Below are 21,314 nucleotides of genomic sequence, written 5' to 3' on the forward strand. Positions count from 1 at the left end.
TCTGTTATGATTAAACAAGGTGTTTAATGACCAACCAGGAAGTCACTACAAGTTCACCATCCCACTGGACAACTCTACTTTGAGGTCCATGACCATCTCCCAAGTAACACTTCCAATCACTGCACTCAGTATCTTTTTCTAATAACTAACATCACAAACAGCAATGGAAATGGCTAGGAGAATCCTTTTTTCTTTTATGTTTCTGATCTCTGTGAATGGCCCTACATCTACATCTTGGGCACTGGATCTAACAAATTTCCCAAACCAGAAACCCAAAGGTAAGGCTAGATTTGCTTGAGGGCATGAGGAGAAGCAGGAACAATTGCTAATAGCTAATTATTCTTAGCGTCTTAATCTCTTTAAATCTGTGTCCTTGTCTCCACATTCATGACCATCACCTAACTGAGGAATCTATCAGTAACTCTCTGGAACCCTGTACCAGCCTCAGAGATCTTCCATTCTCCACTGTGGGGGTGGAGTAACTGTTACCCCATGCAAATCTGGACACCTGCATCCTCTGTTTACTGGCCTTTCATTTGACACCTACTGATCCCCTGATAAAATCAAAACTTGTATTGAAAATAAAATCAAATGGTATATTGAAATCCTCATGATCTGACCCTTGTGTATTTTCCAGTCTCACTTCTTACTATTCCTTCTCTTGGCCCTGTGTTCCAGATATAGTAATTATTTTCAGTGGTTCCCTGGTCATTTTTCTCTCTTACCTTTACTCTCTTTACTCTCTTACATACTTTTTTTTTAGCATGTCTTACATACTTTTTTTTAACATGTCTTTACTCTCTTACATTCTTTCCACTTTGTCTAGATGTTTTTTTTTTTACATGTCTTACATACTTTTTTTTTTTTTTTATATATATCTTTACTCTCTTACATACTTTCTACTTTGTCTAGATGGTTCCAATCCCTGGCCTTCTCCATTTTGTCTTTGAATTTCTAGCTTGGGAATCATTTTCTCCAGGAATCTTTCCTTTGAGGGTGGGCTAAGTGCCTGTGCAAACTATTCACCATGCCCCATGTGATGCCCATGGTAGCCCCCTTCACATACTCTCTTCAGAGTCACCCTATCTAATGCCCAAGAGCTTGAAGCTCAAGAGTGTGATGAGTTCAGAATCAGCGGTAACAGTGGTTCTATGGAGACTGATTTACTTGATGGCTCCTTGACACCCTCCAACACACACTTCCTTCAATTCTGTGTATTTTCACTGAAGGCGTCACAGAGAACTAGACTGACATCATCACTGCAGCCAATGGACACAGAAATCTAAGATTTTATGAAAACAAAACAACACGGTACCCTTTAGGCACTGAGACAGTGTTCTGACAAGCCCCAATCAAAAAGTATTTAATTGGGGTGGGGAACCTGGGTAGCTCAGTCAGTTCAGCATCCAGTACTTGATTTCAGCTCAGGTTATGATCTCAGGGTCATGAGATGGAGCCTTGTGTCAGGCATAGAACCTGCCTAAGGCTTTTTCTCTCTTCCTCTCCCTCTCCATCTACCCCTCCCCTTGATGCGCTCGCTCTCTTGCTCTCTCTCTCAAAAAAAAAGCATTTTATGGGGGGAGAAGATAATATTCTGGCTTGTATAGAGTTACCTGCTTTATCAGATATTAATTATGTCTGGACATTTTTCAAATTGTGGCTAACACAATTCTGGAAGTTTCTCTGGATGAGGGGCAGGCATTTAAAATCAGAACTTGGAAAGTTTTCCCCTTGGTGCTGTGAGAAAGCATCTAGTTTACTAGAGTAGATCCCCAGAATTGACTTTGGCCCAATCAGATTTGAGAGGTTTTTGAGTAGTGACCTATAAGTGAGAATATATGTTCTTTTATACTGCAATATTCAATAACTAATTTTTTTTAAAATGAATATTATGAACAGATGTGAAACAGCAGTTATCTTTTGATAGCTAAGGGAAATCACACATTCCCCTTTCTTTTTTTTGTCCCTGGATCTCAGAATCACAAACCACAGACTTTGCAGATAGATCTAATTTTTACGGGATATTTTGTGGCTTTAAGTAATTTAAATAAAAGAAAGCTACTGATGTTGCATTTTATTATTATTTAATAAAAGTAATGGGGGCCGAGGAAGCAATTACTAATTTATCACAAACTTATTTTTTCTTATCAGATTATTCTTAGTTCACATGTAACTCTTTTCTCAAATATGTCTTTACTTAGGGCCAGCATTGCTCTTTATTTTTGTACATTTTTAGGCAAGCAGACACTCCAGCTAAGTTGTAAAAATTTACATTAATTCCATCCAACTTACTCTCACATTTTCTTTTTTAAAAAAATCTAGTGCTACCTTTTAAAATCTCTTTAATTCCAGACCATAATCATACAAGTGTTTTCCTATGGTTTATACATTCCTTCAGCAAATATTTTTTGGGGTGTCCATTACATGACAGATATTTTCCTAGATAGTAGTTAAATAGAAGTGAACAGAACAAAATAAGACAAAAATCCCTGCCCTCACAGAGCACACATTCTAGTGGGGAGTCATCCAATACAAAGGATAAACAAAATTTTGTGCTATGTTGGGTCAGTTGAGGGAGTATTATTTAATAGTAAAGCAGTGAAATGATAGAAGTGCTGGGCGAACTTGTGGGACATACTTGATTTAGAGGTGAACCTTTTAAAAAGTTGTGAATGAGGATGTCTGAAATCTCCTTTTGGTTTGCATTTGAAGAGCAGATTTGCAAATAAATCAATACCATACACAAGGGGATAAAGCTGTTAAAAGCTATTTAAGACAATGGACTACTACTCAGCCATCAAAAACAATGAAATCTTGCCATTTGCAACAACATAGATGGAACTAGAGAGTTTTATGCTAAGTAAAATAAGTCAGAGAAACACACATAACAGAGGATTTCACTCTATGTGCAATTTAAGAAACAAAACAGATAAACATAAGGGAAGGGAAGGAAAAAATAAGATGAAAATAGAGAGGGAGACAAACCATAAGAGACCCTGAACTCTAGAAACAAACTGGGGGCGGCTGGAGGGGAGGGACGTGGGGAGATGGGGTAACTGTGATGGGCATGAAGACGGGCACATGATAGAATGAGCACTGGGTGTTACGTGCAACTGGTGAATGACTAAATTCTACCCTAAAGTGAGTAATACACTATGTGTTAACTAACTTGAATTTCGATAAGTAAAAAAGCTATTTAAGAACAACTCTGGGGGCGCCTGGGTGGCTCAGTGGGTTAAGCCGCTGCCTTTGGCTCAGGTCATGATCTCAGAGTCCTGGGATCGAGTCCCACATCGGGCTCTCTGCTCTGCGGAGGGCCTGCTTCCTCCTCTCTCTCTCTGTCAGCCTCTCTGCCTACTTGTGAACTTTGTCTGTCAAATGAATAAATAAAATCTTAAAAAAAAAAAAAAAAAAAAAGAACAACTCTGCTGGGCACCTGGGTGGCTCAGTTGGTTAAGCAACTGCCTTCGGCTCAGTTGGAGTCCCAGGATCCTGGAGTCCCAGGATCAAGTCCCACATCAGGCCCTCTGCTCATCAGGGAGCCGGCTTCTCCCTCTGCCCCTCGCCCCTTTCATGTTCACTCTCTCTCTCTCTCTCAAATAAATAAAATCTTAAAAAAAAAAAAAAGAACAACTCTGCTTTTATCATTCTTGGAGCTACTTAGAAACTGGGTCCCATATTCATTTAAAAAACCCTGCTTTCAATATTCTAAAAGGTGTTATGTTGTCATTAATGAACTGCAACTCCTTTCTGCATTACACTTGAATGTGACTGCTCCTATGTAAAACAAACAAGCAAAAAACAAACAAACAAACAAACAAAAACAAAGCAACTTGCATCCTTTTGGCACACCAGCCTGCTTTTTAGTCTTGATGAGTGACATTCTGTCATGTTACCTCTCAGCTTGCCTTAACTGCAAAAGACATCACAGAGACATAAGCAAGGGAAGAAAAAAATACATCAGAAAGCCTAAACATACATTTCACATTATTTAGAATTGAGCTAAGTCCACACAACAAAAACTCTACAACATAGGAGGGTGAAGAAAATGAAAACATTTCCAAAGGTATTTATTGAGAAATAGTAAAGATGTACATATTTTTACAAGCTTTTAATATTAATTTACATTTCTTTAAATTATGTCGGCCCCGATAATCTATACTTTACTAATACATAACAGAAACCCTTGACTTTGACTGTGAGATTTCCAAAATGCTACCATAGTTGGGAGTCAAAATGCAACTTTGGCTCATGATGCTTTAATTTGTTTTTGAAAGAAATACTAAATGCCATATTCACTGAGAACATAGGCTCGTCATAAACAAATCCACTTCAAAGAAAAAACCTTCAAACTGGAGTATGCTGTTGACATTATCTTGAATCTTTACTCACAAGACTAAGGAAAAAATATTTTTAGAGTTATTCACTTTTTTGTGCACCAACTGCATGATTCTAATTTTTTTTTTTTTTTTTTTTTTTGGTCTCTGAATTTGACTTACAAACTTTTGTAGGGATATAGTGACTTTATCTTGTAAGCTATAATATTGTAGCCAGGCCACCTGCTTCGATATTTCTCAAGTGTGACACGAGGTGGTTACCTTTCCTAGTGATGGACCACGTTCGTACACGTATTAGTCGAAAACTCAGTGACAGAACGTTTTCTGAACTGGTTAATAACAAGGCACAACAGTTGATGTCAAAAGCAAGTGGGAGTTGCCAAAAAGGTTGTTCCTTTTGCTTGTTGGCTTATTTTTGTTTGTTTGTTTGTTTGTTTGTTTTTGTTTTGTTTTAGATCAGAAAGGAAGAGAACCTCTGTTCCTCGCACAGGAAGGGCAGAGTTCTAGTCTGAGCATGCTCCAAGTTGCATGACAGGCTGCGAGGTGAGCCATATTGTGCCGTTGTTTTGGACGAGCTCTTTTTGAACAGCTTGGGCTTTATGCCAGCAGCCTCTTCTGAACACACAAGAAGGGGAGAAAATTTATGTGAGAAACAGCACTGGGTCATGTCATCGGTGACCCTTCCTTTGCCTGTGAACCACTGTTCCTTTCTGGCCCTGCAGGGTTAGCAGCATTAAAATCCTTGCTTGTTTGATATGAAAAATAATTAAGAGTCTAGATGCAATGCCACAATTCTATCATTTAAAGAAACTGGCTAGAAAGAGAATATTGTTTCATTCACAGTAATAAATATATAAGGTTTTAGTGCACAAAACAGAATTGATAATCAGTGCAGCTCTTTGATTTTTTTTAAACTGCCATTTTCAAGCTACGTGCCAATAGAAGTGTGAGATGATGATGATCATCATCATTATTATTAAAATTATTGCAAGCTTAATTTCTCTGCAGCAGTGCTTGGGCCAGAAAGAGCCAAAAGTTACAAAATTTAAAGAATAAGTTTAAAGTTTGTGTGATGAAATCAGAGTCTTAAAATCTGCAAACTTGGATCTCTAGCTGTTTCTGCCTGGTGTAAATATGGCCTTAGCATTCAGTAAAGAAATATAGGTTTACAACCTAGGAAATTAAACCTCGCTTCCATAGTGAATGTTGGGATCAGTGTCCAAAAGCACTGATCTCACAGGAGCCACCGAAGCCTCAGATGATGAGCTATCACAGACCACCCTCTGATTAGGGGGGCTGCCTATTAGCTGGACTCCTGCTTCCACATTAGGACAGTTTAAACACAGAGCTGCAGGTGCAGACACCATTAAAACACTCCTAGATCTTGAGGTCTTAAATTTCCACAAGGGAAATCATGTCATGCAAAATGACAGGAGAACTTGTATCGTGTTCTTAACATGGGCTACACACCAAGAAAAAAAAAACACACATGCACACACACCGATGACAGGTTCTCCTTGAGATGAATGCAAGCCATTGTGCAGGAACAGGGCAGGCAGAAATGAAGGTGCATGGGTCTCTAAGGGAAAGAAACTGGACTGAAGCATTCAGACAGAGAACCAGATACTATTTCGCTGTTGTAATTTTAGTATTGCTGCCAAGATCTGGCTCGCTTGCCAATTTATTTTAGGATGATACATTCTAGGTGAAATTTTCATTGACTCACCCTTTCTTCAGAGGGCATTTGGGCATTCGCCTTCCAACACTGATGACATTTCGTTTTTGCAAAGGCATTGGGAATGAACGCACTTAGCTTTTATTTTAAGCCATGTTCACTCAGTGTGAATTTCAAGCCATGTTCATGGCGTAGCCTAAGAAAGTTTGGGTGATATTTGCTCATGAATTTAATGAGACTATTTTTCTCTACACAACTTACACATATCAAAAAGTCAAACTCAAAATAGTGTAAGTAGTCTTGAATATGGCTCTTAGTTTTCTCCAGAAGAACTGTAAAAAGGGGTACTTGAGACTTCAACATACATTTCACTTTCTAAGTAAAGGTCCCACAGTCTTTCCCAAACCTTCTGTTTATGGTTGCCTCATAAACATAAATAGTTGCCTCATATAATTATTGGAATTATTAAGAACCCAAATAAAATACAAGCTTTCCTTTATTATCATTGTTTTCTTATTGCAACAAATACTCAGTTTCTTGGTGATGCAGTATTAAACTTTGATAGCTTGAATTTTAAATTTGGTCATCTTAAGAATGATCACAAAGGTTTTTTGTTGTTGTTGTTTTTGTTTTTCATTATCTACAGAGATTTTAACCAGTTACACCATAACACACAAACGCTGTCTTTTCTTTAAGGCACAACACATCAGTATGAACATTCTGTTTGCCAAACTTAAAAAAGAGACATTATTAGACTCCCATTGCCCACCCCCTTCCCTCCCCAAAAAATGAAAGAAAAATTGCATCCACTTGCAAAGTCAGCTGCTAATAAAGTCACAGTAAATTATTTTCATCAATAATTTACACAAATTACAGGTCTAGATAGGATTGTCCTTATACAGTCTGAGTGCATTCCAATTCAGATTTTCTGGGCTAGGTAGGCTAAAGTCAGATTCAAACCTCAGGACTGAGAATATCTCCCATTTTGAGGAATGTTGTTGAACACCACCTTGTCGGACGGAGCCTGTGTTGGCGTTCTGCCAGGGTCAGCGTTCTTTGCTAAAGCTGTTAATTCCAGTGAGGACTCACTCGGTGTGTACCAGCAACCTCCACAGATTTTTTTTTTTTTTAAACCATTAAAGTGTTGTAAATATAAGACCATAGAGCTTCCTTTCTGTAGCGCTAAAGTTTAATTCCATTCAGCAATCTGAATTCTTCATTCTGGAATTTTCTTTCCAAATATGATTTCATCCTTTAAGACAATTTATATGTGTAAAGCCAGAGGCATTGAATCACACATAAAAATTCAGTGTACTTTGAAATTAAAATTAAAAAAAAATGGATCTCCAGCTAGAGAACACAGTTACAAATACTCTAATTCCAGTGCTTGATGAAGAGCCAAGAGGTCTGAGTGACTTGATATCCTCCAAAAGGGCATGTTGTGCTGTGTATTGACAGAGGCAGGGACAGAGGAGAGAAGGGGAAGGAATGGAGAGAAATCATAACTATCGTCTCAATAAAGCAGCAATAAACACCAAGACCTGTGGTTCACCCATATTCAAGGGAGGGAACTCAAAGGAGGCAGGATCGTATTTGAAGCCTTGGTAGCATCCATATTATAGTGTCAAAATACTAGAGAAATAGATCTGAACTGGATTTTAGTGTTTATAAAAGCAAATACTCAGATTTCTTAGGTAGTTTAGTATTTATTCTGGAAAAGCATGACCAACATCAGCATCTGGGGAAGCAAGTTGAGCATGAAAAGCCTCCATGACTGATAGAAAGCAATTTTTAACCACAACACTCCTTAGAGTTAGAAACAATATTTTTTAAAAATTATAAACTTCCTATGTCTAAGGCTTTTAGTCTATATGAGAGGAAGAAGGTGAATTTCTATGTAAAAAATAATTTGAAGCTGGACTGTAGAAGGTAGAAAACAATGTGGGGATGATCGACCTTGTTCCTTGTCTGGCGTAAGTAATAAGCCAGTAGCATTGACTTATTTCACTGGTATGGGACTGAAAGGAAGCACTCCAGCATCCATTCACAATAGGGATGATATATATTAAAGGGGACAGAAACGACCTCTTGTGGGGAAATATTCTTAGACATTACAATGGTTTGAGCCCCTCCAAAGATATACCAGGATATAGTATTTGTGTGTAAGTTTCGTGAAAAATTGTGATTCCAAAAAACTGTCTAAAAATACTCCATTATGGACAATAATGAAAAAAAGAAATAATGCATGGTAGCAATTAAAACCAAAGCATTATTTGTAATTTTTGCTGATGGTATCTTGTAGAATATATATGTATAGAATACATATACATATAAATGTATTATACATATATATAATGGAGATATATATATATATATATATATATATGTATGTATAACATGGAAAATGTATTATAAAGGTTAAACATTAAAATAATAATCACTATTGTTATGATTCTTTGCTGTCCAATATGGTAGCCAGTAGCCCCATATATCTGTTGAGTACTTGAACTGTGACAAGTCCTGTTCTAAATGCATACTGAATTTCAGAGACTTAGAATGTAAACATCACATTAGTAACTAGTGTTTTTATTAGGTGTTGAGACAGTAACATTTTAACATACTGGGTTAAAGTATATTACTAAAATCAATTCTCCCTCTTATTTTTTTTAAAGCAACTTCCAGAAAACTTGCAATTATAATAATGGCTCACATTATATATTTCTATAGGGGGCTGTGGTTATACATTAGTTCTTAACCTTTGAAATCTCTTCTTAAATTTGCAAGAGAAAACATGTTTCTAGGTCCATTTAAAGCACAGAAATTCACCTAGAAGTAACCTTTTTTTTCTCATTCAGCTCAGATCTATTTATAATAACAAAATAGTACATTGTATTTCTGCGCATGCGATTATAGCCACATCCAAAGTAAAGCATGCATTCTGGATACTAGAGGAACCAGCCACCTGTGTTTCCAAACAGAACCCATAAGCTTTCACCATCACCAAAACTGTACCTACATAAACAACCATTTGGAAATAGCATTCTAACAAGGTTCTCTTCCAATTGGAGTCACGACTTTTTCTCCTGAAGTTTCAGGTATAAAGCAGAGGGTGTAACAACTGAAGAGCCAAGTCCTGTTTTCACATGGTGGATAAGTGGTGTAGACTTTATAGATTTTCAGTTTCAGGCATATAATGTTTCTGGTTTGGAAAAGTGAATTTATATTGCCCTGACCTAGGTATGTGTGAATTTCACATAGTCTTGTACAAGACATGCAAAATGTTTTGCTGCGTTTGTGCTTTGACTACTTGTTGTGGGTCATGATGGTGCCAATATGAAAAACAGCAGGACTCTAGACATGGACAAACTCCAAAAGATACTTCGACTGTGTGCCACTGGAAGGCTTTTTAGAAGCAGCTGGCAATGAAAGTTGGGTTTCTTGAGGCTGCATCTCTGGCCTTATACAGAATGTCCTAGGGGTCAGTGTGCTGTCTTGTGTCACTGATGCTGCCAACAATTACAACCAAGAGCTCTATGGGAGTCAAAGCCTATGCCAGTTCTCTTAGTGTTAATGGAAAAGCATGGAATTTTTCAATTATGGCTTCCAATACTTCACTAAACCTTCTAAAACAGAAGCTCATTCTCTTTCTTCACTTTGCTTGATTTGAATGATCTACAAACCAAAGTCATTTCTTTCACCTTTCTAGTATAGCTAAACTTTTCTTATAATTTCTTTTATTTATTTATTTAGGAAAACAGAAATCAGGTAAACCCTTGAGCACACTGCAAGTGGTTAGTGAGGGCTTCATTGGATGATTTGAGATCTCCTTAGGATAAGGACAACATTCTTTCTATGTACGACAATATAAGCTGATATGTCTCTGTTTAAAAATAGCAAGCATCAGGGCGCCTGGGTGGCTCAGTGGGTTAAGCCTCTGCCTTCGGCTCAGGTTATGATCGTGGGGTCCTGGGATCGAGCCCTGCATTGGGCTCTCTGCTCAGCAGACAGCCTGCTTCCCCCCTCTCTCTGCCTGCCTCTCTGCCTACTTGTGATCTCTGTCTGTCAAATAAATAAATAAAATCTTTTTAAAAAATAGCAATCATTGTTTTGCTTTATTTTACAAATTATATGATTTTTTATCCTGGCTGGATGATATTTTGGGACCATTCAGTAAAGGAAGCATTCGATCTCAGTGTTGTGTCAACTGATAGTTTGGTTCCTAGGACTAATCCCCGGTATCATTCCTCTTTTGATCTTGGGCCAACCATTTAATGGTTTTTAACTACCTTAATTTCTTCTTCAGAAATATGGACCAGATGAAAAGGCTTATTTAAATACCTAGGGCCTACGAGATTTTCTGAATAGGTTCAATGCCAGCTGCTTGGCTTCAGTCAAATGCTAGCAGCTAGCTGAAACAGACAACACCCTTCTAGAAGACATAGGCGTACTGCCTCTAAGTCTCTATGACAAGTTGGCACCAAAGGACCTGGATAATACATGTCATTCCGATAGCATTTACTAAATTCTCTAGCAACAGTGTTTTCCTTCAGCTACTAAATCTTTCCTTATCATTTATATGGAACACACTTACTACAAGGCACTCACAAGGACCATTGGCATAAAGATGGGTGAGCAAGAGGGTAAGAACAGAGCCACTTATATGATTTCTATGGAGCTCATTAAAGCTATCAGGTTAAGCTTCATGTGTTTAAAAATGGTTATTTTCCCCCACCTTTCTCAAAAATCACCATATCTGTGTGCATTATACTTACACACGCAAGCACGCACAAATAAATCTGACTAAATTTTTATACATTTCCTTTCAAATTTCAGGCAAAAAGTGCTAGACTCCAAATGGTTTCTTTGAATGTAAGTATTAACCTTCTCATGCTCTTACAGATTTGCAGCTACACATTTAAGTCATTTGTCAAGCTGCCATTGGGCCAAACTACAGGAATGCAAACACAAAAGCTTGCATCAGAAGTATCACACCAACATTGTTTGAGACAGGTTACCTTTTTTGCTGCCTGTTCTTCTTCTACACCATCCCCAATTACAACATATACTACTTTTCTGCCAAACCTTTGCATTATTCGTTCAAAGCAACTTTCTTTTCCTGGAAGATAAACGAGATAAAGTTCAGAGTGAAGTTACCTGGTTAGCGGCATGCTCCTCATCTCGGCCATCTCCAATCACAACATAAGTTATGTTAGTGCCAAATCTGGACACTATACGCTCAAAACAGCTTTCCTTGCCTGAAAAACAATGCACTGCTTATTCTTCCAGCCATTGCATTCATTAACCTAAAGATTCATAAAGTGTTAGATTAATTTTTCTTGAACATCCATCACTTAGACTAGCTTGCAACCTCTGGCTTTATGAAATCAACAAATAGGTTTGAAAAATATAAGTCTTTCTTTACTTGAGACAGAGTATTAGGCAAACGTGCTTCACACTCCAAAAAAGTCAGTAGGGTTAAACATTGACCCAGAGAAAATGTTAGCATCTTTTACACCACCAAAAGAATGCTGGAACAACTTTACAAGCAACCGTGAGTTTTAACATTTTTTTGTTTAATTCTGTGTATCCATTTTATCTAGTTGAAGTAGTATAGACAAGTCAGCTAGCAATATTATTATTGTAAAAAAAACTGAAGGTTCGTCTGTAAGGAAAGAGGAAATACTAAGATGTGCATTTACCTTGATAAACAACTCCTTTCTTCAAGTGGCTGGGAGCTAGTCTGCTCAGATTAATTGTACTAAGGGAGTTGTTTGGATCACAGAACTGCTGGCACCTGTCTCCTCTGACTGCACTACGGGAATAACATGGTGGAATTTCTACATGTTCTTCGTTTTAGAATACTGGCACAATTCTCTGAATTTCACTCCCACAATGTTCATGTGGTCATGGCTATTTTTGCATTTTTTTTTTTCCTAATCTGATAGTTCAGAACTCCAAAAAAAAAAAAAAAATACTAGCTTAAAGGGAAAAATAAAAATGATTGTTTTTTCAGATTAAATATAAGGAACAATTTGGTCAGTAAAAAAAAAATAATAATCTTGTCCCAGCTAGAAGAAACATTTATCCTGGTGTGAAATGATTTCACCTGTCAAAATGCAAAATAAAGTGAGCTAGGTTAAGCCTGCTAGCATGAATACATACATTTCTGTAACGAATGAGTGGGCCTGGCATCAGGGCTCTGAGCTGCGGTGCGTATGACAATGTGGAATTTACATTACGAAAGCTTATAAAGGCTCTCTTTAATTCTACTCCTCAAACAGCTGCAACCAGGGGCTCTTTTTAGCTGGTGCCAATACAGAAACTCTGAGAGACCCAGCGCAGGTTATTTTTGGTTGGGGATTTTGGGATTCTGAGCTCTTGTCAAGGTGCCAGCACCTAAGTTTGCTGACCTGCGGGGTACATTATACAACCTACTTCCCCAGCATTTCCTTGACAAGACAGTGCCATACGGACACTGTTTTCTTTTAACTCTTTCAGGACGGCGGAGGTTAGGAAGCTCAGCTTTTGAAAGATGATTAGAGACATAGTCTCTTTAAATCAAAGATGGCTCCAAAGACAGATAGTAAGCAAATAAACAAAGCCGTAGTTCTCTGATTACTGTGGAACATTGTTGAAAATGTGGATTTCCAGCCATTCGTGAGTTATAATTTGTGAGATATTTTTTTCCTGGAATTAAGGATGTTATTTCCATCCACCTGGCACTTCCCTGTAATGCCAGCATCGTATTTTTATCTTAGATCTAGATTACTGCATCTGCAAAGATGAAATACCATATACCATCCTAACTAAGATATTCAGTACCATGGCCAAAGACACTCTGTTATTTAGAAAACAGGGGCTGCAATGAAAGACAAATATAAAGACATAAATAAGTATACTTATTTATGTATAAATAAATAAGTCCTAATATTGTCCTAATATTGACTTCAGAATTTCACTAGGAAACAGTTTTCATACAATTTGCACGTGTACAATGGGTTACAGGCTGCTTTATTATCTGAGCTCTGCTCAAATTTGCTTGATATTTTTGTAGCAAAACCGATAAAAGAGGGAATCATGCAGAGAGACATACCGAGAACAGCCTCCAAGACACAGAAGTGAACACATTTCATACAGAGTTAGAAAGGATTTTCTTACCTATTTTAGTTGCACTGTAAATATTCTCAATGGGGAAAGCACCTCCTAAACTATAGAGGAGAACCTTCGCAAGTGCTGGGATCAGTTGGGTTGTCGTGACCAAGACATTTACGCAGTTACTCCTAAGACAGGGAGGAAATAGGCAGAGTTGTTTTCTAATTCTAAATAATTTCTAATGGTGCAGGTTGTAAATGGTCACTGTGGTCTTTCGATTCCATGATAAATGGGCCCTGATAACCTAACCTTTAAACATCAACAGTTATTTACGGACTGTCTGCTACCCGGCAGGCACGATGACAGGGGTTAGGAATACATCCCAAAATGGAGGACATGGAGGAAGACAGGCAAAAAGAGGTCACGTGTGGATGACATTTTGTCCCCGCCACCCCCCCCACCCCAGATCACAAGAGAGATAGGAGAGAGGGAAGGAAATAAGACACCTGCAATATGAAATGTGTTCTATAATAAAGATCTCCTCTGGCTTCTGTGGGACCTCAGAGAAGTACACCTGCCTTAGCCAGTGGCAATTACGGGAAGGTTAACAGAGGGAGAGTGTAGCTCAAAGCTTCACAGGTACCAGACGAAGTGTTTTTTAGGGTAAGAATCTATGTCCCGGGCTTAGAAGAAAAGTAGTAGACATGGGCAGAAAGAAGGTTATAGGATGGGTAAAAGGTGTTTTTGGATTTTGTGCGAGAAACAGTCCAGCGTTCTAAATCAAGGGGCTGAGAGATGGGGATCCTGAATAAGTAAGAATGGAGAGGACCCTTATTTAATCCAGAAAAGGTGAATCCCCGAATCTCCTTCTTAACAACAACAAAGAGCAAACTGCATTTAATGGGCCCAGTTTTAATCCATCTACAAAGGCTCTACTCTCTGAGAGTGACAGTGTCCCAATTTGTAACTTACAGCTGTTTCTTTCATGGTAATATTTCAGGGAGATAAAGGAAACACTAAGAGAGTAGGAACTGTGAGGCAGAGATCTGGAAAGAATGGACTGTGGTCCTTCCTTCTTGATTATGTAGAAATTGAGCCTTCCTGCCGTGAGGAGTTCAAACCACACACATCAAATTGGGACTCAGGAAGCATACAGGGATGGGGCTTTCTCTATTGGCATTTTGTAGCACGAGCCTTGAATACAGATTAGTGAGAACCCCCAAAATATTCTCGAGAAGTCTCTAGATTGATTTTCAGAAACTTGGTTAGAATTTAGAAGATAGAAGACCAAGTTGGGTGCCAACTTTTCATGGTATGTATATGCTTATCCCCCAGTACATGTAATATTATGTTTATATTTTTAGACATATCCTCTGTCAAGAAAAACTGCAATTTGTCCCAAGAACAATTATAAAACCTGTATAATTACAGGTTTTTAAAACATTTTCATTTCTAAATTATTTCCATAGACAACCTGATTTTATAATGGGAGCTCTGACTTCTGGAAGCATGTGATGAGGTTCTCACTTATATGGGATGAAGAAACAAAGCCTTCCAGAGGTAGAAGTTTAATAAGTATCACCAATGGAAACCTTAATGCTGCCAATAAGGCATTAGAGACCTAGAAAGTGATTTGCCTGTTATTGGACAGAAACTATCCAAATAATGGCAGATTATTTAGCATAATACATAAACACATAACTGTACTCAAGTAATGTTTTGGAATCTAGCTTTGCCACTGAGACAGTGATATTTGGAGTTATTTCTTTTCCAAGTTAGAAACCTCATATATACTTGTAAATTATAGACTTTAAAATTGCAAACATCGCATTTATCTAATATTCAATTTATAATGCAATTGTAACTTTTAATTACAAATATTGCATATATTTATAGGTTGCATGTATATACATTTGTGAAATATGGGAAAACATCAAGAACATGAAAAGCATCAATTATTTAGCTATCCAGAGAGCAGAGGGTAACTGCTCTCACCATTTTGTGTGTTTACTTTCAGGATTTGTTTGCATATAGATTTTCTCATTAGTACCATACTATATATATATAATTTCTTCTACATTTTTTGCTTGTTTGTATCATGAGCCTATTTATTTATGTCATACTCTCTATTAGTCCTCCTTTCCCAACAAAATATAATGTGTGAAAACCACTTGTAGTTGTGGGGTCATTTTTTTTTTTTAAGTTAGCTCACTGAAGATGATTTGCTTTCTAAACATTATATTAAAATGTCTTACATAGAAAAATTTCCTACACATTTGGTTATGACCTTTGACTATATTCACAGGAGAAGAATTAGAGCTGGAAGGTGCAAACTTAGCTAAAGGCTCAGAAACGTAATTCAGCCATGTTTTGTATAAGCTTCCGTTCTCCTGACATCTTGGACATTTTATAAGGACCAGTAGGGTCCTACATGTGGATGACTTAGCAAATTTCACAGCACTTAAGTCTCTAATGTGTAAAGACTTATTTTTCCCCTTCTTCTCTTTGTCATATTTTTATTTCTTAAAAGTCACATACCTATGTAGTTGCTTTAAAACCATGTGTAGAATAATAATAATCTCTTTCTATTATGGGTAACACATATATGATCTACATAACACTGTAAGAACCTTTGGTTTTTAAGCTTCTAAGAGAACTCTTTTAAAAAGAGTGAAAGCCGCTGACTTCCTCCTCAGAGAAATGCACATTCTACGACATTTTATGCACAATTTCAGACACTTAGAAGTCCTCTCATCCTAGCTTCCTTGACCTTTTGTCTCCATATCCCTAGTTACAGATCACAACCCAGCAAGTCCCATTTTAAAACAGCTTCAGTTGTGAGACAGTTCTTCCTCCCATAGAGCCAGAACATTCCTTCCTAGCCTTCCCACTCATCCATCCTAATTTTCTCCTTTACAGATCAGAGGGAAATGTAATTTATTTTCAGTCTAACATCTCATACCATTGAAATTGGTCATCTTGTCCCACATGGGACACTCCTTCAGATGAAACTCCTTGGTTCCTCCCTCCAACTGCCCCTTTCATGTGGTATCCTCAGCCTGAAACCCTTCTGGCCACTTTGTTGGACAAAAGATGTGTCAAATATGCCACAGCCCCCATTGGAATGTGGTGCCCAGAATAAGCCAAGTACTCTGGTCTGGCTTCCCCATCCTGACTCAGGAAACCTGCCACTTCCTACCCACCTCCATCCACCCACTCATAGTTTTTGACATCAGTGTAGTTGCTGGTCACGTGGCAGCTGGACATCACATGCAGGACGGGACATATACATGCTAACTTCCGTATTCTATTCCTGGATTCTCCTTTTACCCCACCAAGATTTCTGTAGCCCAGTTCAATCAGTCCAAATATGACCTCTTCTTCTGAATTTGTGCTACCACAGCTTGGCTATGCATGCTTTATCCGCCCTAACTAGCGATCGCTTTCTGGATTTATATTACTTCATGAACTAGCATTTAGGCACATGGCGTTCAACTAATTGTAAGTCTATTCAGTTCTATTATCTATGCTACTAAGGCAGTATTTCACTATTTAGTTCAAATGGTGCAAAGATTACAAGTTTTTCAAAGAGCTTCCACTAGCAACTTTCTTGCATTTAAATTATGCATATTATCTATAGTGGGCCCAAACACTTTAAACATGCAGTCTGTGTGTAAACTACTGTTTTATTTTTTTTTTTTCATCATCTCCTGTACTTTGCCACCAACAGGGTGCTGTCTTTTTTGTTGTTTTTCTTTTTCTTTTTTTTTTTATTACTAGTCCTATGACCTTCCTGTGGAGATTATCAGTAGTTATGTAGAATGGAGGGTAAAGACAAGGGATCTCCTGGTTATTCTGGGACATTCTGGGAAGCAGCAACTCCCGTCTTCTGCCCCCCAAACACCTCCCCCGACACACATTGAAAATCACTTGCTTCAGTGAATTGTTAGGGCCCTAGAAATTCCAAAATACTCTAGTAATTAATGAATCTGTATATTTGTTGTACTATTACAACCACATCTTCAATACAATAAATACAGAAACTGAAATAATACCACTTACCTAGTACTAATAATTGATAAAGATTTAAGTGCGTTGGTTAGCCAGGAGTCTGTGAGACCTTCGATCTCTGCCCTTAACTGTAACCATGCATCTCTCTTGGCAGGGCCAAGGAGTCCTGCAACCAAAAACCAAGGCAGAATCAAGAGATGAAAAATTTCAGGAATACCTAGTTTGCTCCCCCTTCTGTCTAGTAGAGATCATATCAGAAACAGGGAGAGACTGATTTGTATCAATAGTGATCTTTCACTTAGGAACTGGTGATCCATTCATTCATTCAAACATTCACTGAACAGCTTCGAGATTTCTGGTCCTGGGCCAAACAGTGGGGATGTAACAATGAAAGAATGGGTCCCAGCCTCTGCTCTCACTGAACCCAGAATGTGGCACCGTGGACACAATCACCTGAGGGGCTTCGACCACACCTGTGCCGGGGTCCCACCCCGAAAGATGGGATATAGATAGGTCTGGGGAGGAAACCGGGGTCGACCTGCCGAGGGATACGAATCTCAAACACTCTGGCTGTCTGAAAATGTTTTACTTCTTAACAACCACAATCGTTACCACTTTCCATGAATGTTATCATACGTAGCTACGAGCACCAAAGCTATCACTAATACTGTGCGCTTGAAAAAGAATTGTGTTTAAAATTCTGAAGCATGTGATACAAGTTATAAACAATGGTTAAAACTGCACTGATGTTGGGCTAAGAAAACAAGAAGGCATACTAATTGTTTTATTTAAAAAGCCCTTGCTTATGGGGCGTCTGGGTGGCTTAGTCCGTTGAGCGTCCGACTCTTGAACCCAGCTCAGATCCTTATCTCAGGGTTGTGAGATTGAGCCCCACGTCAGGCTCCACACTTGACATGGAGCTTAGTGAATAATAAGTAAATAAATAAATAACCCTTGTTTTATGATAGAACAAGATCATGCAAATCTGCTAAAAAGAAGTTTCTGATTTAAGTCATATTTTAGAAAATTAGGAGCACATATACAGATGGATGATTTATCATAATGTATAATTTCTGGCAGCTCTCATTTGTCCTTACTTCAAAAAAGGGATGCTAACAGAGCATAGAAAATGGACTTGCATGTCAGCACTTCAACTTTTAAAGCTATAATATTATTTATTAGTAATCTTAGTTTTTATATAACTTTAATACCCTTCATGAGGGAAACAATGCCTATCTAAATAAAAATTACTTCAGATTTCTCAAGGGGACATTTAGTGTAAAATTAAACATGTTACCCACAATGGAATTTAAACAGAATATCTGTTTGTCTGATTTTGTGAATGTCTCATCTACAGCAGTAGAGTGTATTTGGAAACTGGAGTTGTCTGTCCTGCAGGAGCCTATTTCTCCTTTGGAAATGAAGATCTCCTTTGGAAATGAAGATTTCTCAGATCCCTTTTTGGTTCTAACAACCATAGTAATAACATTGCTATTGCTTATGGTTCTACATTTTTTTCAATGATTTTATTTATTCATTTGAGAGAGAGAGAGACACGTGTGTGCACACAAGAAGAGGGAGAAGAAGGACACTTCCCACTGAGCAGTGAGTGCAACTCGGGGCTTGATCCCAGGACCCTGGGGTCATGACCTGAGCGGAAGGCAGACGCTTAACCGACTGAGCCACCCATGTACCCCTTTATGTTTTTTGTTCTTTTGAGCTACAGAGTGTCTACTTAGTATCTATGATGTGCCTTAAGGGTTATTAGACACTGAGAATACAAGATGAACAGACACACAGCCCCCCATATGTAATATATATATACCATAGATGAAAACATTACTTACTATACTATGTTCTATGTATATTTATGTACATATGTATTGTATGCATAAGTATATTTAACTTATCATTCAATTTTAGATTCTGATTTTAAGCTCCTCATTCCTCCTTTAAAAAGAGAGAGAGAGAGAAACAAACAGAAAACTCTGAGAGAAAAATGTTACGTGACTTCATAGCTAATTTTAGGATCTTGCTGACCTAAAACTGATCCTAATAATAGAAACAGCCAAGGTTTATTTTATCAAGAAACGTATCCAGGATTTTAGTTTTGATGTCACAGGTTATGATACCACCTGTAACAAATGGATGAAGGTAAAACAGCTTAGATAAAACCTACAGAGTATCCGAACATTTGAAAACCATGATAATCACAGTTAATACTCTACATGGCAAAGACATATTGCCAGATAACCTGCAATTTTTAAAAAAATAAAATAGACTTAAGTCATTGAAATAACATAAATCGCTGCTTATGTTTATTTTGGAAAGTATTCCAGAAAGGTAATGAGGACTAACCACTTCGCTTTAATGACTGGGATCTTTGCTTTCAGACAGGTTTCCCTGCTGCCTCAAGGAGTTCCCCTGTCAGGTTTACATGAATAGTGTCTGTACAAGAAGGGTACACTTTCCATGTCCTGCTGTGAATCTTGACCAAACATTTGGGTACAAAAAATTCCCAACTCCTTTGGCCAGAGCCGCCTGTTTTATTTTGTGATTACGTGTTTTCCCCCCACCAACGAAGACACTTAAAATTCCAACTCAGTGTAGTTCAGCAGGGGCTCTTGCTAATTTCTTTTCTAGTAGAGTAGTCTCTAACATGGAACACGGAACTACAGTTCAGTGTCTACCTCTCTCTGCAGTATCTTTATTAGATTTAATGAGCCACACATACCTCCAACATTGTTCTTGTAGGTGTTATATAATTCTTTTACTCTTCTGTAACGAAAAGCCAACTTCCTCATCCAGTCAACCCCTCCTCTTACACCTGTTGGCAAACAAAGGTTTGCACTACTTGCAGCTGCATGGAAGCCATCAGTTGCAAAACTGTAGGTACTGCAACACCCAAAATACATTAAAAAGAAATAAAAGAAATAATTACAGGTGCAAAACTCCATAGCTGAATTTCTGTAGGAAAGAGCATACTGAAAGGCCTGGCTTACCTTAAGTCCTGCCCATTATCATCAGACGAAACATCATCTATATGAACTTGATCACATTCCTGTTAAAAACGTTGGAAAAGTTATTTGTTTTTCAAACGATGCCTGTGTGATATTTGGTTTTTCTGTCTTTCCATTTGATCAGGTCATGGCCAGAAGGTGGCAGCATTTGCCCATCTATCCTATTGCCAAGCGGGGGACAAGGCAGCATTTCTGTTTTAAATCCAGGAGAGTACCATAAAAAGGGGTCTGAAAACATATGGCATGTGGATTTCTTTAGAGCAGCTTAAAATTGTTTATTCTGAAAATTACGGATAATAAATGATTTTCTGAATTTTTATAAGAATGACTGGTGTTCACTTTCAGCCCTTTCTGTTGTGTATACAGTATGGAAACCAAGCTAATCTGAAGACATACAGAACTGTGTGGTTGAACCTCAGGTGATTACTATTATTTGCTATTTGTTGAGCAATTATGGATGGGCCCGATGATTATGGTGTCCTTTGAGATCTCTGGACTTCCTGCATTTTGCTGGGCCAGGGGTACCATGAAAAGACCATGCTGATGTTATTCTAAAAGTCCTGTTCTTTTAACACAGAAAAAAGCTAGATAACCATGGGAGTTGGTATCTTTTATTCCTTTTGTTCAAGTTTTGGAATCCTGACGCTGGAAAAGATACTTATGAATAAAAGGGAAATAATGAAGGTTTACTGTCTCCAATGTGCTACAAACTCAGAGGAGAGTAAACTTTAGGTACATATACACATACACTTGCCCTGACGGAAGTCACAGTGTTCTCAAATGGTCACTTTTCTAGATAAAAAGTAAACTCTTCTTTGTTGTTCTAAGGATCTTGTTACATCTTCAAATAATCTGTAAAGTTCTAGGAAATCGTATGTGATCTGAAGGGGGAATTTGGCTAGGGCATTTAAAATACCTAGTACTTCATAACTTCAGGGTAAGTATGTTTTAGCCTTTTGGACCTCGTTTTCTCTCCTCAAATTATTTCAGATACTCACAGATCCTGACTGTGTAACATAATGCTTACTCTTCAAAATCATTTTTTAAAAAATTATTAACTTTGACAAGAAGGTGCCTTACTAAACAAGGGCTCTTCAGCTACTGTTTATATTCATTATAGGACCTGGAAAGTATCTGGTGGTGAAGTATTTCATATCTCATCTCCAGCTTTCCATGTCG

The 21,314-nt window shown here is 37.9% G+C and overlaps 1 protein-coding gene across 3 annotated transcripts in view; it reads right to left on the minus strand.

Annotated features, from left to right (window-relative positions):
* Positions 1-4,046: 4,046 nt before the first annotated feature.
* EYA4 (EYA transcriptional coactivator and phosphatase 4) overlaps positions 4,047-21,314 on the minus strand; it is a 272,068-nt gene continuing 254,800 nt past the window's right edge. For 2 of the 3 annotated variants that reach the window (XM_059177515.1, XM_059177516.1), the window contains 6 exons: positions 20,118-20,176; positions 19,850-20,010; positions 17,167-17,281; positions 13,171-13,292; positions 11,028-11,128; positions 4,047-7,456 (listed from right to left, as the gene is read on the minus strand). In XM_059177515.1, coding sequence (XP_059033498.1) covers positions 7,376-7,456; positions 11,028-11,128; positions 13,171-13,292; positions 17,167-17,281; positions 19,850-20,010; positions 20,118-20,176 — 639 coding nt within the window. In that variant the 3' untranslated portion in view covers positions 4,047-7,375. Of the gene's footprint in view, positions 7,457-11,027; positions 11,129-11,166; positions 11,268-13,170; positions 13,293-17,166; positions 17,282-19,849; positions 20,011-20,117; positions 20,177-21,314 lie in introns of all 3 variants that reach the window. The other variant, XM_059177517.1, reaches the window with a different exon arrangement.

The sequence above is a fragment of the Mustela lutreola genome, chromosome 6 (assembly GCF_030435805.1).
Source record: "Mustela lutreola isolate mMusLut2 chromosome 6, mMusLut2.pri, whole genome shotgun sequence".
Classification (NCBI taxonomy): domain Eukaryota; kingdom Metazoa; phylum Chordata; class Mammalia; order Carnivora; family Mustelidae; genus Mustela; species Mustela lutreola.